This window comes from Carlito syrichta, unplaced genomic scaffold (assembly GCF_000164805.1).
Source record: "Carlito syrichta isolate Samal-C Ts95f unplaced genomic scaffold, Tarsius_syrichta-2.0.1 Scaffold303986, whole genome shotgun sequence".
NCBI classification, from domain to species: Eukaryota; Metazoa; Chordata; class Mammalia; order Primates; family Tarsiidae; genus Carlito; species Carlito syrichta.
In genome coordinates this window covers 34,650-51,686 of record NW_007248082.1, presented here as the reverse complement: position 1 = coordinate 51,686, position 17,037 = coordinate 34,650, and the positions used below count along the sequence as shown (strand labels likewise).

The window sequence follows — 17,037 nt, the reverse complement described above, 5'->3', positions numbered from 1 at the left end:
AGATGAGGTCTCGCTGCCCAGGCGGGTCTCGAACTTGTGGGCTCAGGCAGTCCACTCACCTCAGCCTCCCAAAGGCACGGGATTACAGGCTGAGCCACCGAGCCCGGCTTTGTGTACATTTTTAAAAAAAAATGTTAACTCTAATAATTAAATGCAGCGTAAGGGTCATCCCCAATTTAACCATTAGGGTAGTATGACTCTAGATGGATTTGTCTCAGGCTAAAATAGAAAACAGCATGTAGCCCATTCTGCATTATTTCCTAGTAATTAATTCACTGGAGCTTATGGTTTGCTATGGCTTTCAGGCTATTTTTATGCAAATAGCTACTTGCATGGAGGCTTCCTACAGGTGCTGACTGTGTAATTAAGCATTATTTGAAGGTTCACATTGACCGTCTGAGCACTTTTTATTTCCCTTCAAGTAAACAGTTTCTTTTTAATTGACCATTTTCTTTCTTTTGTTGTTGTTGTGTTGTCTTGGTTTGCCTTTTCAGTGCTTATTTTATTTAGATATAATCATTTGTAAATTTTGATGTCTTTTAGTGCTTCTGCCCTTTTCATCAGGGAAACAAAAAAGTCGCTTGGGCCAAAATCTGGTAAATAGGGAGGGTGGGGCACAGGAATCATGCTGTTTTAGGCAAAAACTAGTTCCAGTTACTTAGAAGTCTGAGGTAGAAGGATTGCCTGAGCCCAGGAGGTTGAGGCTGCAGTAACTGTGAGCGTGCCACAGTACTCCAGCTTGGGTGACAGAGTGAGACTTCGACTCAAAAACAAACACACAAACAAGAAGCTGCAGAACACTCAGCTGGACATGGGCAGGTCTGCTGTCATAGTGGAAGAACCAGTCACTTGTTTGCCACAACTTGGGACATTTCTTCCACAAACAGTGATACAACCTTCTCAAAACTTCCAGATAAAAACTTTTGTTGACTGAGCAAGGAACAAATTGCAAGTGTACTACAAACAGGCTGCCCTCTGTCTGCCCTCACATAAGACAGACAGCTCATTTTTTTTCCTCTTTATTTTATTTTAAAGATGTTTAGGTACATAAGTGGTCTGCATACAAGTAAAGTTTGGACCTTCTACTGGTCCTCACCTCCCCTGGTTTAGGATCAGATACCCTTGGTGATGCTATGGGCGCTGCCCTCCCCCCTTCCTGTAGTGTCCTGCTACTGCCTGTCCCTTTCTTTTATTGTGATAAATGTTCAGGACCTGTTTATGAGTGAGAACATGTGGTATTCAGTTCTTTGTTTCTGTGATAGATCACTGAGTATGATAGACTCTAAATCCATCCAAGTTGCTGCAAAGTCCACAATTTTGTCCTTTATGGCTGTGTAATAGTCCATCCATCATTTATCTGTATCACATTTTAAAAATCCAGTTCATGTTTGATGAGCAGCACAGTTGGTTCTATGTTTTTGCTATTGTGAATAGTGCTGCAATAAACATGCGTGTACAGGTAATTTTTTTGGTAGAATGATTTGAGTTCCTCCAGGTATATTCTCAGAAGGGGGGGTTGTTGGGTCATATGGAAGGTCAGTTTCTAGTTCTTTTAAATATCGCCACACTGTTTTCTATAGAGGTTGAACTAATAGAAGTGTTCATTTTTCTCTGCATCTTTGCCAGCATCTGTTGTTTTTTGATTTATTAATGATGGCCATTCTTACTGGGGTTAGGTGATATCTCAATGTGATTGTGATTTGCATTTCTCTGATGATTAGTGAGGCTGAGCATTTTTCATATATCTGTTGTCTATTCATATGTCTTCTTTTGAGAAGTGCATATTCATGTTTTTTGCCCATTTTTTAATAAGGCCGTTTGGTTTTTTTCTTTCTGCTCATTTGAGTTCCTGGATGTTAGGCCTTTATCATATATACAGTTAGCAAATATTTTTTCCCATTCTGTGGGCTGTCTCCCCACTCTCTTGATAGTTTCTTTTGCTTTGCAAAAGCTGTTCAGTTTTATGAGGCTCCACTTGTCTATCTTATCTTTTATGGCATAGGCTTTTGGGGCTATGGTCAAGAATTGGTTACCTATTCTAATGTGCAGAAGAGTGTCACCTGTATTTTCTTCTAAGATTCTTATAGTTTGAAGCTTTAAGTGTAGGTCTTTGATCCATTTAGAGTTGATTTTTGTGCATGGTGATAGGTAGGGGTCGTATTCATTCTTTTGGGTGTGATCAGCCCATTTTCCAGCACCATTTGCTGAATAGGGTCTCTTCTCTCCAGTGGTTGTTGGTGTTGGCTTTGTCAAAGATGAGTTGGTTGGGAAATCGAACCTTTGTTTTCAGAATCTTTATCCTGTTCCATTGGTCTATATGCCTGTTCTTTCACCTATACCAGGCTGTTGTGATTATTGTAGCCTTATAATAATAAAGTTTAAAGTCTGGAAGTGTGATACCTCCTGCTTTGTTTCTTTTGCTGAGGATTGTTTTGGCTCTTTATGGTCTCTTTTGTTTCCATATGAATTTCTATATTGTCATTTCCAGTTCCGAGAAGATTGATGTTTGTAATTTGATGGGTTTTGCATTGAATCTGTAGATTGCCTTCGGTCGGATGGCCATCTAAACAATATTGATTCTTCCAATTCATGAGCATGGAATATTTTTCCATTTGTTTGTGTCTTCTTTGATTTCTTTGAGCAGTGTTTTGTAGTTTTTGTTGTAAAGCAGACAGTTCAATTAGTATGATTTTATGCTCTGATTGCAAGGTATTTTGTGTGTCACTGACATTTTACAGTTTCATGATAGTGTAGTTTTTGAAGTTTTTAATAGAAAACCATTTTAGACTTCTACAGGGTTTCCTTGTTTTTTTTTTTTTAAAGAGTCTGTAGGAAGCATTTCTATATTTTTATAGACTCATAAATATGACTGTCTATTGTAAAGACATGTTTTGAGTCTAAAAGTTAAGTCAAAACAATTTGATAGTAATGAATAGTTTTTTAAACATATGGTGCTAGGACAACTGGGTATCCCCTTCCAAAGAATAAAGTTGGGTCCTTACTTCACACCTTGTGTAAAAATTACTCAAAATGGATCACAGACTTAAATGTAAATGGTACAATTTAAAAAATGCTTAGAAAACATATGAGTACATCTTTGTGACTTTGGTTAGACAATTTTTTTCCTTTTAGATATGACATCAAAAACACAAATAACAAAAGAAAAACTGAGTTGGATTTCATAAAAATTTAAAACTTTTGGGCCTTAAGGGGCATTTTTTTAAAGTTAGGATCTCACTCTGTTGCCCAGGCTGAAGTGCAGTGGCACCATCACTGCTCACTGCAGCCTCTACCTGCTAGGTTCAGGCAATACCTCCAATTAGCTTCCTGAGTAGCTGGTACTACAGGCATGTGCTACCACACCCAGCTAATATTTTGACTTGTTTTCTAGAGACAAGGTCTCGCTATGTTAACTAGGCTGGTCTTGAACTCCTGAGCTCAAGCAATCCTTTGACCTCAGCTTCCCAAAGTGCCAGGACCAAGACCAGGCCACAGGATACTGTTAAAATAAAAAGACAGCTGACAGAATGTGAAAATGTGTTAGCAAGTCATATATCTGATAAGAGCCCTGTATGTAGAATATATAAAGAATTTTTATACTCAAAACTAAAGAGATAAATAACCCAAGTAAAAATGAGCAAAGGATTTGCATAGACATTTCTCCAGAGAAAATATATATATGACAAATAAGCACATGAAAAGATGTTCAGCATCATTAGTTTGCATTTGGGAAATGCAAATAAAAACCACATTGAGACACTGTTTCATACCTATTCGTTTGGCTATAATAAGAGTGCTGGTGGGGATGTGGGGAAATTGGAGCTCTCATGCACTGCTAGTGGGAATGTACAATGCTGTAGCCACTGTTTGGTAGTTCCTCAGAAGGCTGAGCATAGTTACTGTATGACCTAGCAATTCCCCTCCTAGGTAAATACCCAAGAGAACTGGAAATATATATCCACACAAAAACTTGTACACAAATGTTCATAGCAGTATTATTCATAATAGCCAAAAAGTGGAACAACCTCAATTCCTGTCAACTGATCAATGGATAAATAAGATGTAGTATATCCTGGGAAACTATGGGGGAGAGGGGAATGGGATTAACAGTAGCAAATATCTGTCTGGGGATGGGAAAACACTTCTTATCAACAAAAAAAAAAAAAAAAGGAGTATATATCTATCCACCGGAATATTATTCAGCCATAAAAAGGAACAAAATGGGTGCCTGAATGAAACGTCATTGTACACCTAACCCTTAACTGTACCCCACAAAACCATAATAAAAAATACTGATTAATGAAAAAAAAAAAAAAAAAGAAAAAAGAAAAAAGGAACAAAATACTGATAAATGCTTTAATGTGGGTGTACCTTGAAAACAGGCTGAATGAAAGAAGCCAGACACAAAAGGCCTCATATTGTGTGATCTTATTTATACAAAATATTTAGAAGAGGCAAGCCCACAGAGACAGAATTTAGATTAGTGTTTGCCAAGGGCTAGGGGTAGAAGGCAAATACATGACAGCTAATGGGCACAGGATTTCTTTTGAAGTAATGTTCTGAAATTAGTGGTAAAGGTTGTGAAACTGTGAATACACTAAAAACCACTGAAGTGTGCATTTTAAAAGGGTGAATTTTGTGGTGATTATATCTTAATAAAGCTGTTATTAAAATACACATATATATTGAAGGGTCATCAGGCCAAAAACATTGAAGCTATTTTTAAAAAGAAAAATATTTCCAATTAAGTTATATGTATGTTCTTATTATGAGAATTTTTAAAATATTTGTTGAATGAGCCCCTTTTAGACTTTCCTCAACATAAGTTATCATTTATCATCCTTGTACATCAATAAAAATATAAGCAAGAATAAATTTGTTAACCAATTCCTAAAAATATTTAAATAAAATGTTTAAGATTTTGAAAATAAAGTTTAATATTTATAACATAATGAAGTGAAGCTTCACTGAACACTTTAAATACTTAAGATATAAAATCATTTATATTATTGTTTGGTACAGGGATCTCCATCCACCAAGCGAAGGGGTCAGATACTACAGCCAATCATAGAAGGTGAAACTGCACATTTTTTTGAAGAAATTAAGGTAATCCTTTAAAGAAATCACTCTCTGATCTCTTTCTTAAAGGAAGTTAACTCATGTTTGATTGGATGGATATCATTTTAGGAAGAAGAAGAAGATGGTGTTAATCTGTCCTCTGAGTTAAGTGATATCTTGAAAACTGCTGTACAGGTACAGTCTTCATTGGAAAACTCTGAATCTGATGCTGATGAAAATCAAGAAAAACTGGCTTTGGATCTCCGATTGTCAAGTACTCGAGCAGCTTCTATGTATGTATTTTAGCCTATTTGTGACTTGTGATTCTAACTTATTTGTATAATAAAATTTATATGCCAAGAAATTCTGTGTTAAATAATTGAGCACTGGGAAATTAATACAAGAGATTAGTCAAAGGATACACTACTTTAAAGTGTAGCTTACAATTAAATATTGTCATTTGATTTTCTTTATTAAACATTAGTGTTTTAAAAATCTTTTAAAAAACCTATAGTTGCAGTCACAGTGGCTCATGCCTATAATCCCAGCACTTTGGGAGGCGGAGGCCAGAGGATTGCCTGAGCCTAGGGGTTCGAGACTAGCCTGGGCAACTTGGCGAGACCTCAGCTCCACAATAAATAAAAACTTAACCGGGCATGGTGGTGCATGCCTATAGTTCCAGCTACTTGGAAGGCTGAGGCAGAAGGATCACCTAAGCCCAGCAGGTCAAGACTGTGGTGGCCATGAGCATGCCATTGCACTCCAGTCTGGGTGACAGAGTGAGACTCCAACTCAAAAAAAAAAAAAAAAAAATCTTACAGTTGATATATAACAAAGTACAAAAACCAGTCAAGAGTTTAATCTGTTAGCTTGTTCTGTATTTCTATATCAGCTTCTTTACCTTTGGATTATATGGTGTATGACAGTGGTTCTTAACCCTGACTCCACTTTATAATCACCTGGGGAGATTTTTTTTTGTTTTTTAAAGTATTGATGCTGAGCCCTACCTTTAGCTATTCTGATTTCATTGGTTTGTGGTGGAGCTTAGGCATTGGGATGTTCTAAAAGTTCCTCGGCTTTTTTTTTTTTTTTTTTTTGAGACAGGGTATCGCTCTGTCACCCAGGCTGGAGTGCAGATGTGCAATTATCCCAGCTGATTTTAGTTTGTATTCAGGGCTAGAACTACTGTTAAGAAGGTAATGAATCAACTGTGCTCTTGCAATACTGTTTTTTCCCTCCCATTTCAATTTTAGGCCTGAATTACTGGAACAGCTTTGGAAAGCCAGAGCTGAAAAAAAGAAACTACGTAAAACATTACGGGAATTTGAAGAAGCATTTTATCAACAAAATGGAAGGTTTGTTGAGCATCACAAAATTGAGTCATCGTTAACTCACAAGTTGCCCATATGTTACTATAGTGGCATATATGAGATTAGAATGAAGTTGTATATAAAGGGTGTTAGCACTGAAAATAAATTTAAAACATTCCTTTTTGCTCTGAGCCCCTGCTTTTGATGGCAAGGAAAAGTCAGAGCTGGTGTAAACATCTGATAAAATATTTTAAGGTTTTTCTAGGGAGTCTTGGTTGTGTAGCAGTGATTCTTTAATTCTACTTCCTTGCCCTTTGGGAAGTGGTTGTGAAATATGAGATGTTTCTCATTTTAGAAAGGATCCCTTAACAGGAGTAGTAGCCTCAACTAGTTTGGATTTTTAATTTTATACTGAGACCATTGTGATTGGACTGCTTGTTCAGTCATTTAAGGCTGCCCATTTCCAAGGTATGGCAGTTATGTGGCTCCTATATGGCGTATGCCCTTATCTAAGTGGGTAATGCACAACTGACCCTAAGAAGTTCTTTTATTTTTTTAGTTTTTTGATTTGGGATCTCACTTTGTTGTCCAGGCTGTAGTGTAGAGGCATAGTCACGCAGTTCGCTGTAGCCTTGACTATCTGGGCTCAGGTGATTCTTCCACCTCAGCCTCTGAGTAGCTGCGACTACAGGTGTGCACCACCATGTTGGGCTAATTGTTTTATTTCTATAAAGACAGGATCTTGCTATGCTGCCCAGGATGTTCTCAAATTCCTGTGCTCAAGCAGTCCTCTTGCTTCAACCTTCCAAAGTGTTGGGATTACAAGAATGAGCCACTACACTACATTTAGTCATACCCTGAGGGTCTCTTTTAAAACTAAGGAAAATACATTCCAAACTAAGGAAAATACATTCCAATTCAGATGGCCAAAAATTGGGGTTAAATTATCTTAGACCTCAGAAATGTTTTTTGAGGTAGTGGTGTTACTAAGCAGATAGTTAATATTACAAATTCCAAATGCATTTAAGTTAATTCCTTCTGTTTTGTGACTCTCCTATATAGGTTGGCATATATGGTTAAGAAAATCTGAAATGCAGGAATGCATTTTTCCCAAGTGCCTGCTATTTCTTTGTAGTATTGGAAGAAAATTTTGCTTATAATTATATTTAGGATGGTTTGATGCTTTAGCTAGTGATTAAACTGAATTGCATTGGGTCATTAATATAAAGTGAAAACTCTTTTGCTACAAGTATGATGGTTTACTTTTACATCTCGATTCTGAAGCCACAGTTAGCTAAATGTCTATCAGTGGAGAAATCCATCAAAAAGTATTTTAGGAATTTTCTTTGAGCATGAGGGAATTAGTCCAATAACTTTTTTGCAGAACAGTGTTTTATTTGAACTTATATTTAGTAACATTATGTCTCATTAGGACAACTACTCGCTCTTTATTTTCCAGAAAGATGATCTTTATAACATTATAGATTTTATTTTCTCCCCTAGGAATGCTCAGAAAGAGGATCGTGTTCCAGTGCTTGAGGAGTACAGGGAGTACAAGAAAATTAAAGCCAAGCTCAGGCTTCTTGAAGTTCTTATAAGCAAACAAGATTCTTCAAAATCCATATAAATTAAGCTCCTTGAAAATTCATATCATAGCGTCAGTTGTATTCCTTGAAGCTATCATCGTGTGTACTTGGCTGGTACTTGAGTTCATGTTGTCAGACACTCAGAGTATCTCATTTTGTACTTGGTTGTGGTGCCACTAAACAAATGATGGGAGAGTAAGTAGGCACTCTCCAAGGAGTTTAAGTGATGTTCCGTATTTACCACAGACTGTCCTCTTCACCTTTAGCAAGCATACAGTTTCCGTAATTGTTTTGTACTACAGATCTATCCTTTTAGCAAGAGACTAGAATTTTATCCTTTCAACTTCAAGAACTTTGGAAATACAAGCTTTTTGTTACTACCAACTTTTTGTTTTCATTACTGAAGAAAATTGAGAGGAAGATCTTCACACTGAATTCTTCGGTTGCCTTTTTCTTACAGAATGACTGAAAAATTGAAAGAAAAGCTTATAAAAGTGCACATATGCAACTGTGTTCTCCGTTTTCCTAGAAAACCAAAATCAAACTGAAATTTCAAGTCCTACTCTGGAACACTTTTCTGTTTAATTTCTAAAGTGACACCTTCTCACGGGTAGTATGTTAGCAAAATTTTGCAATTCGGTGGTCACACAGCTCCTGGATGAAGATAACAGTTGGTAGACAAAAAAGTGACTGTGCTTAGTATATTGAAAACACACATTGCATATCAGACACAGAACTAAATCATATCACATGCTGCATATGGGACTTAAGTTACTGTTTGTTTCCTGAGTTACTGTTTATCAAACTGGTGATGATGTGATTTGTCTGGATCAGAACCTGTGCTGTCTCCCCCACCCACCTCCAGATAATGTGAGAGAAAATAGCCATGTCAGTATGTAGGAACTCTGATGGTGCCCAGATTTGTGTTCAGGCAAATGGGCCTAGATAGGCAAAGTTGTCATTATGCCTACATCTGTTCTTAACAAGGGCTATTCCACTGCATTTGAACATGTATCTTCAAGGGGGTTACGTCTTTTTTTTTTCCCTTTTAATCTGCAAAATCCCTACAAAAAGCCCCTTCTAAAGTGACCACCTTTATCTCAATCACATGCTGTTTAAAGCAGCTGTTTACAGGATGTGTAGTGGTATGCCCTTTGTCATATACTGTTAACATATCTTTTTTCCTTTAGCTTTGCATGGCTCTTCTTCAGGTACTCGGTATCATTCTGCTAATTATTTTTACAGAATGGTGTCTTTATTTGTGCTAACAGTGTAAAAGCAGCTTAATCTGAGTGTTAATTTTTTTTTTCTGGTGCTTTTTGGATTGATGACTGTCTTACTTTGTACCCATGTTTTGCATGCAGTGACTCATGCATGGTTTTCTTAACTAGCTAATATTAACAATTTGTTCCACATAAAAATGGAATTCTGCAACATCGTTTATAAGGTGAGGGAAGCATGAACCTCAGACTTCTGGCACTATTGCATAGTAAGCACATGAAGTAGCTTGATAATAATAACGAGTCTAGTACTTCACATTTCACCTGTGTGTGCAATGCCTTTTTTGGGGGGAGGGAAAATCCAGTAGTGAATGTGTAGTTGAGGAATTTAAAAAGCACTAAATCCAACCCATTCTTGTTGTTTTCTTTTGATACAACTAGGTTATTCATAACCTATACCTAGAAAAGTGAAATTGAAAATGCCAAAAGATGTATCACTTTTATTTGAATCCATCATGCAGTGTACATTTCAGTTAATTTCTTTTGATCTCCGGACAGGAGTATATCCAAACATCATTTATGTGCACTGTATATTTTATATGAATGTTTAATTTTATATACCACATGCAGAAATGCCCATATGCACTATTTAAATGTTTTAAATAATATATTCCTTCTTTATAATGCTAAATCTATATGAGTACCATATTTTTATAAGTCAGTGGCCTGACTGGTTTCATTTTAGAATTAACAGCTGCTTCATAATATTAGTTATTCAATGTTAATGTTTGGCTGCAAGTAGACTATATAAAAGTGGCATGGCAGCACTTACGTGAAAGTATTGTGTGTAATAACTGAGCAGTAGATGGTAGAATTAGGCAGTTTGTGATAATTTTACTTTGGTACAAATAAAAACTGTATATCTATATACAAATAATATATAGATATATATATCCACCAGTATGATTGCATTGCTGTGTCTGGCACCTCATTGTACAGACTTTTGTAATAAAAGAGCTTGAATGTTCTGAGTCACTGTAAATGTATGTTTGTTTTTCTACTAGCTGTTAAAAAAGACTTCAAGTGTTCTCTCACCTTAATGTTCTTAGACTTTGAGTGATCCCACCCAGGGACTATGTTAAGGGAGAATGGGGCTACTAAACTGGCTACAAATCTGGAGAATGGTAAGGCAGGGAAAGGCCATTTGTTGATTCCCTTGTGGATATCTTGGGAGAAGCTGCAGAGAGCATAGCATTTCTTGTTGCAGTGAATTATCCAGTTCAGAAAACTTGATGTACAGTGGCCTGAGGAAGGTGGGTAGTAATTTAAAGTTTTCTTTATTCACGGTTTAAAATTCAGGGACTATTGTGCACCAATACGAAAGGTGAGTGCTATGGTCAATGACTAAGAGAACATATGGTTGCCTGGATTAAGAGAACATATGGCTATTCTAGGGAGGCTTATATAGCCTAGAAAAATTAGAGTATCCCTCTGGTTGCCAAAATGCCAGCCATATACAACTTTCCAACCATCCAAGCAGAGCTCTTGCAGCATCCTCATTTATACTTTCCAAACATAACTTGACTTCTTGTGATGCTGATATGCCCACCCTGTTCTTTGTTTTATTTTGGGGAAACTTTAAATGTGCTTCCTTAGAAACTTTCTAGGTAAGTTTCCAGTTTGAAGATACTAGTAAATTTCTGTAGGTGGTTGGGGTTTGTTCCACACTTTGGCTTTTTCCCAGAGACTTTGAATTCTGAAGAATGGGGAGAGATTATTTTACTTGGGTCTTATATAATGGTTTTCCAGAAGAATCCTAAGCCTTTATTAATGTATTTATGGCCAAAGGCATTCAGAAAACAGTACATGATGCACTCAAAAGCACCAACAGTTCTTATACTCTGTAACTAGGAGAAACTGTCTTTCTCTGCCTACTTATTAAACTATTCATTAGAGACCTGCTCCATGAACTACAAGCATTATTTTGTACTTTTTCTTCACATTCCTAGAATTTAATAATAAACCTCATTATAAAATCCATCGTGTGTACCAGTGTGTATATACTGGAGGCATATTGTATGTAATATTCATGGTTTGTACTTGGCTGCATGGTTCTTGGCAGGGGCACTTAATTCTGACCCTGAGAATAGTTTGATGATAGGTGGTTAAGTGCTTTTAAAGAGTGCCTGAAATGGGTACAAGTTTAGGAAATAATACATGAATAATTCTTTGTTAGACAAATATTCAGGGATTGCATCACAGATTCTTACCTCCATGTGTCTCATTGTAGAGCTGAAAGCTTTCTCATCACTTGGTTTACTTTTGAATTGATATAGTGTAACTCCTTTTCCAGCTCCACAGTATACAAAAAAAGTCTAAAAGATAATTTCAGAGTAGGTGAGTCAGTAATACACTTTCATGTATAAAGAGCAGGTTATTAGTGCCTATTGTGAAATGCTTTGAGTGGGAAAATAGTATTGTAAGCTTCCAAAACATGCTTCATATGGCCAGCTATAGATCTAATATCCTAAAGCTGTGCAGAGAACTATCTGATATACATATCAAGTATAAATGGCAGTTCCTATTATTTAGAGATGTAGGGATAAAAAAATTGGTCTCATCTTTTTAAGTAAATGTAGTATTGTGCTTTAATTTTAAAATTGGGTAGAAAATTTAAAAAAAGACAATAGAATAAATTTCTGGGTTCAGGAAAATAACGTGTGTAACTTATGTCCTCAATTCCCATAACATGATATCCCATAGTACCCGCCTTAAAACAAGTGCTTACTCTCGAAATTCTTCTTGAGTGACAGGCTGGTAGTCATCTGGAATTTCCGTAGAATAATACTTTTTCTCAAGCCTGTCTTTCCATTTTTTCATCTGCTCTGCCTTTTTAATCTCCTGTCAAGTTAGAAGAAGTATAAGCTGCAATCTTTAGTTCTCTATTTCAGGTCTTTGGAACACAAGCATACAGGATTGAGACTCTTAAACTAAAGCCTAGTTTTTGGTCAGATTTTGCGCCTCACTGGCTTTCTGCCCTGCTTGGGTTTTAGGTCTACAGCAGCACCGTTTCATCAGGGGACTTGGTTTAACAGCTGTTTAGCTAGCTAGGGAAGCTTTTTTAAAAAAATCATGAATTATCCTCGTCTCACTGCCTTTGCCCTTTTGCATCTCCATCTGAGTTTCTTCCTGATTTTCACCTTTGTTTGTTCAAAGCTGAGATGTTCTTTCTGTACCTTTGTTCTTTAATGTAGCAAATGTACTGCAGTGTACATCTATGGGTATTTATTGCCCTCCTAGCAGCTTCTCAGCCAGATGGCTGTAGACTTACTAAATCCCCTCTTTGCAATTAGTTGATCTGTGTACTCCAATCTGTTCGTGTACCCAAATACAAGCTCCTCAATACCAGAAAATATGTGTTACTGCATCCTTCTTTGATCCTATAGAGTCCTTCCTATGCATTGTTCTCACTACCATCCACTTTCCTTATAGTGTGTAAATGCCTTTTTCTCAGGGCATTTTAGAGGGCATTTCAGAAAAAATGCCATGTGTGTTGCAGAAAATAGGGACAGCCCTAGAAAAAAGAGGGAACCAGGAGACAGCGCAGCCAGATGTGATTCAAAAACTTACCAGTATTCAAAAACTTCTGTATGAATCTGCCCTGCTCTGGCAACAATGTTAGGTCGCAAAGTGGATCCCTTTATAAGGGTTCTGATTACCTTCTGCAGGATGGTGATACCTAATTTCATTTACACTGTTTGCCTAATAAATGGATACTCTTCTGGTCAGAGACACTGTGTTACATCAGACGGTGTCTTTAGGCCAACCGCATCCTCAACCTACTGGGCTCAGGCTATTCTTCCGCCTCAGCCTTCCAAGTAGCTAGAACTACAGGCGTGCGCAACCACGCCCGGCTAATTTTTTGATTTATTGTAAAGATGAGGGCTCGCCAAGTTTCCCAGGCTGGTCCCAAACCCATGAGCTCAGGCAATTCTCTCACCTTGGCCTCCCAAAGTGCTGGGATTATAGGCGTGAGCCACTGCTCCCGGCCAGCTGTTGATCTTTCTAGTTTTGTTTTGGACACATTACATTACTCAGGTTTTGGAATATTCACTAATACTTTTCATGTGTTAAGGTAGTATGGTCCAGAAACATTTTTAGGTGGCCAGGCAGTTATAAAGATACATTAGGAATGTAGGATGAATAGACTATGCATAGTAAACTGTCCTTAACCTTCAAAAAACCCATCTCAGCCATCGCTTTTTCTGCGACATTCATAAGAAAGTAATACCTTTCCTCATGGGCATAGCACCAACTTTTCAGAAGCCCTTCCCCCAAGCTCTTAGGTTCTGGACACCCCGCCTCCTTTCTTTGTAGGTGGTAGCTGCCTCCTGCAGTTGTCTCCAAATTACCTTATTGTGCACATTGGTCCTTATAGTTCTCTCATACCTCAAAACAAATTCTCTATACTAAACTTCTTTTTGAACTACCTAGAGTGATTTCTGTTTTTCTGACAGAACTCTACAGATTACTACTTGGCCAGGAAAGGTCCAAACAGACAAATCCTCATAGATAGCCTGCTTCCACCAAGTGACACAAAAATTGACTTAAGAATTTGAGATCATTGCTTGACTAAACTCTGATGTGGCTATGTGCGCTTTGAGCTGTGGCTACCACCATGTTTTCTAAGCTTTAGTCTCCTCTCCTACCTTGGAGGGGTGAATCTCCTCTCTTTCTAATTTACTTTCTAAATAAACTATATTTTCTAATCTAAAAAAAAAAAAGAATTTGAGACTACCATCTGGCCATTTGGGATTCCTCATGCTAAAGAACCAGCAGGCAGAGAAGTGGTTACTTAACTGAGGTGATTGATTCCAGTTCCCAAGGGGAAATTGGGTTATTGCTACAGATTGGCACAGAAAGCTCTGCCTAGAACATTCTCTAGACTGCCTCTTAATACTTCCATGTCCAAAGTTAAAAGGTAATGGGAAATCACGGCATTCCGTTAAAGGCAAGATCACTAAGGGTTCAGATTTTGAACGAATGCAGGTTGATCCTAATGTGGCCAGCCGAGATCTTGGCTGTGGGCAAAGGGAATGATGTGGAATGGGTAGAAGGAAGTTAAAATATCAACTATAGTCTTGTCATCCGTTATATAGAAACAATGGTCCTGTGTGTATTTTCTTATTTGCTTGTTATAGATGTATTTTGTCCAAGGAATATTGATAGTAGTTAAATTTGTAGTTTAGATACTAGGTTATGAAATATTTTCCAGAATTGTGATTCAATTAAAAGAGGTCTTAACACCATCCAGAGATGGATACAATTACTGTTGGGACATTGCTTCTCTCTTTTTGGGGAGAAGATAAAGGTACCTTCATTTGTATAAAGGATAGCTCCATCTTACTAGAGAGAAATTGTTGTTGTTGAAATTGTTATTTTATGGAAGTACAAATGCATATGCTAAATAGCCAAAAGGGTAAATTGAGCCAATTATTTAGCTAGTGTTTCTCAACTCAAAATTTACCTTGTAATACTCTGCTCTGTCTTGCTGCGTTCTAGGCTTTGCAAAACTCATTCCCCTGACTCTTGCTAGCTAGATTTCTGTTAGATTCTCCCATTATTTGGGAGATGGAGGGGAGAAAGGTCATCTTGTTGTTTTTTGGCCTTTTCCTCTTTATTGGCAATACCTATACAGTGGTAGTTATCTTGTGATTCCAGGCTGCAGCATCCAGCTTCTTTTGGCATACCCAGAACCAGCCTCACCACACCCCCTCAGATTCTGGAAATCCGAAATGTTTAAAAATGTGAAACTTTATGAGCACCTACATGATGCTCAAAGGAAATGCTCACTGGGGCATTTTGGATTTTTGAATTAAAATGATGAACCAGTAAGTATATAATGCAGATATCCCCAAATCCAAAAGATCAGAAATCTAAAACACATCAGAGTCCCAAGCGTTTTGGATAAGGGATACTCAGCCTGTATCAGCAGCAGTGGGAGTGGGGCAGAGGGTGCCCTCTCTTCAGAGGACTGATCAACAGCTCCACAAGCCCCTTCTCTGAGATACTAGGTTCTAGCAACCCTACCTTTTGTAACCTTAGCCCTGGGAGTGGTAACCTCTTCCTATTTGAGTTGCCTGGATGTTATTCTTTTACTTTTTGTGCCTTTTTTTTTTGAGTTGGAGTCTCACTTTGTCGCCTCGACTGCAGTGCAGTGGCTGCTCCCGCCACCACAGCCTCGACCTGCTGGGCTCCGGCGATCCTTCCGCCTCAGTCTTCCAAGTAGCCGGAATTACAGGCATGTGCTACCATGCCCGGTTGATTTTTTGATTTATTGTAGAGATGAGGTCTCGCTGCCCAGGCGGGTCTTGAACCCGTGGGCTCAGGCAATCCACTCACCTTGGCCTCCCAAAGCGCTGGGATTACAGGCTGAGCCACTGAGCCCGGCTAATTTTTCTGTCTTCTAATACCAGTTTCCTGTAGTCTGTTTTCTCTGTTTGAAATACTTAATTGTTTTCTTTTTTCCTGAGTAGGTTCTGATTGATAGATATATTATGGCTTCTCATTTCCTCATGTGTATTTTTATGTCTGTAAGGAATTTGTAAAATTTTTTGTCTTGGATTTGAACATTTTTGTTTATTGCTGGGCATTTTCTACATTGTTGCTATTACATTGTTCCATTATAATTTAAAAAAAAATTATTTGATGTTTGTATATATGACATGATGGACTTTATGTAAATTAGTTTTTCTGTTAATTTACTGAATTCTCTTTTTATTGTAATTTTTCGGTTCATCGTATACCTAGAAAATTTAAGAGACTCATATCTCAAATAAAGGCAGTTCTAATCCTTTTAAATTATTTCAGTTAGAAATGCCTTTAATGTATTTCTCTTATTTAAGTGTTTTGAGTGATTCCTCTAGTACATCACTGTTTTGTCATCAGTACATCATTGAATGTGTCCCATATATGAATATGTGAGACATATTTGGTGTTTTCCTATTAAGTAAGACGATAGGGGATGAGATAAATATTTTTATCATATCAAGGAAGTATCATTGATTTTTATTTTGTTTTGATTTCCCCTTCAATATTGGGTGTTGAAACTTATAAAAATACCCAGCATCTGTAGAAAATGATTATGTATTTTCTTCTTTTAATACACAAATTATGTAATTAGTTGATTACCCAGTTTGAACCATCCTTTCATTCTTAGAATAAACACTATCTGAATAATAATATAATACTGCGTGCTGTTAGATTCTATTTGCTAATATGTTATTTAGGATTTTTGTTCAAGATTTGTGAGACCATCTTTTCTTTTTGGGGGGATACAATACATAGTCATTTCATAAAAATAATTTAGAAGTTGCTCTTTCTCTCTTTGTCCTGAAATGCTTAAAAGAGCTTGAAATTATTTGCTTCTTAAAATCTTGTAAAATTTGACTGGTGTGGTGGCTCATGTTTGTAATCCCAGCGCTTAGAGAGGCTGAGGCATTAGGATTGCTTGAAGCCGGGAGTTGGAGACTAGCCTGGACAACATAGTGATATGACCCCTTCCCTACAAAAAAAAAAATATGTATACCAAAAAAATTAGCTGGGCTTGGTGGTGTGCCTGTTGTTACAGCTACTTGAAAGATTGAGGCAGTAAAATAATAATTACCCATTTTATTCAGTTTTTTAAATGTTATTTGCATAGTTTTACAGAAAGTTCCTTCTGTTTCTTGTTTTTCTCCATTGTGATTTCTTACTTTGTATGTATATACTTTCCCCCTTCTATTCCACTAGTTACCTAATGATTTTTTTTTTTTTTTTTTTTGAGTTAGAGTCTCACTCTGTCGCCCAGACTGGAGTGTAGTG

General features: G+C 37.2%; 2 protein-coding genes across 7 annotated transcripts in view; one reads left to right on the top strand and one right to left on the bottom strand.

Annotated features, from left to right (window-relative positions):
• Positions 1 to 10,205, top strand: part of FAM13B (family with sequence similarity 13 member B) — an 89,240-nt gene extending 79,035 nt beyond the window's left edge. For all 6 annotated transcript variants that reach the window (XM_021713001.1, XM_008059280.2, XM_021713000.1 and 3 more), the window contains 4 exons: positions 5,023 to 5,106; positions 5,188 to 5,351; positions 6,312 to 6,413; positions 7,872 to 10,205. In XM_021713001.1, coding sequence (XP_021568676.1) covers positions 5,023 to 5,106; positions 5,188 to 5,351; positions 6,312 to 6,413; positions 7,872 to 7,995 — 474 coding nt within the window. In that variant the 3' untranslated portion in view covers positions 7,996 to 10,205. The remainder of the gene's footprint in view (positions 1 to 5,022; positions 5,107 to 5,187; positions 5,352 to 6,311; positions 6,414 to 7,871) is intronic.
• Positions 7,836 to 17,037, bottom strand: part of PKD2L2 (polycystin 2 like 2, transient receptor potential cation channel) — a gene marked incomplete at its 5' end in the record, with an annotated part of 38,887 nt that continues 29,685 nt past the window's right edge. Inside the window, 3 exons of the mRNA XM_021712993.1 lie at positions 7,836 to 8,130; positions 11,445 to 11,549; positions 11,963 to 12,075. Coding sequence (XP_021568668.1) covers positions 11,456 to 11,549; positions 11,963 to 12,075 — 207 coding nt within the window. The remainder of the gene's footprint in view (positions 8,131 to 11,444; positions 11,550 to 11,962; positions 12,076 to 17,037) is intronic.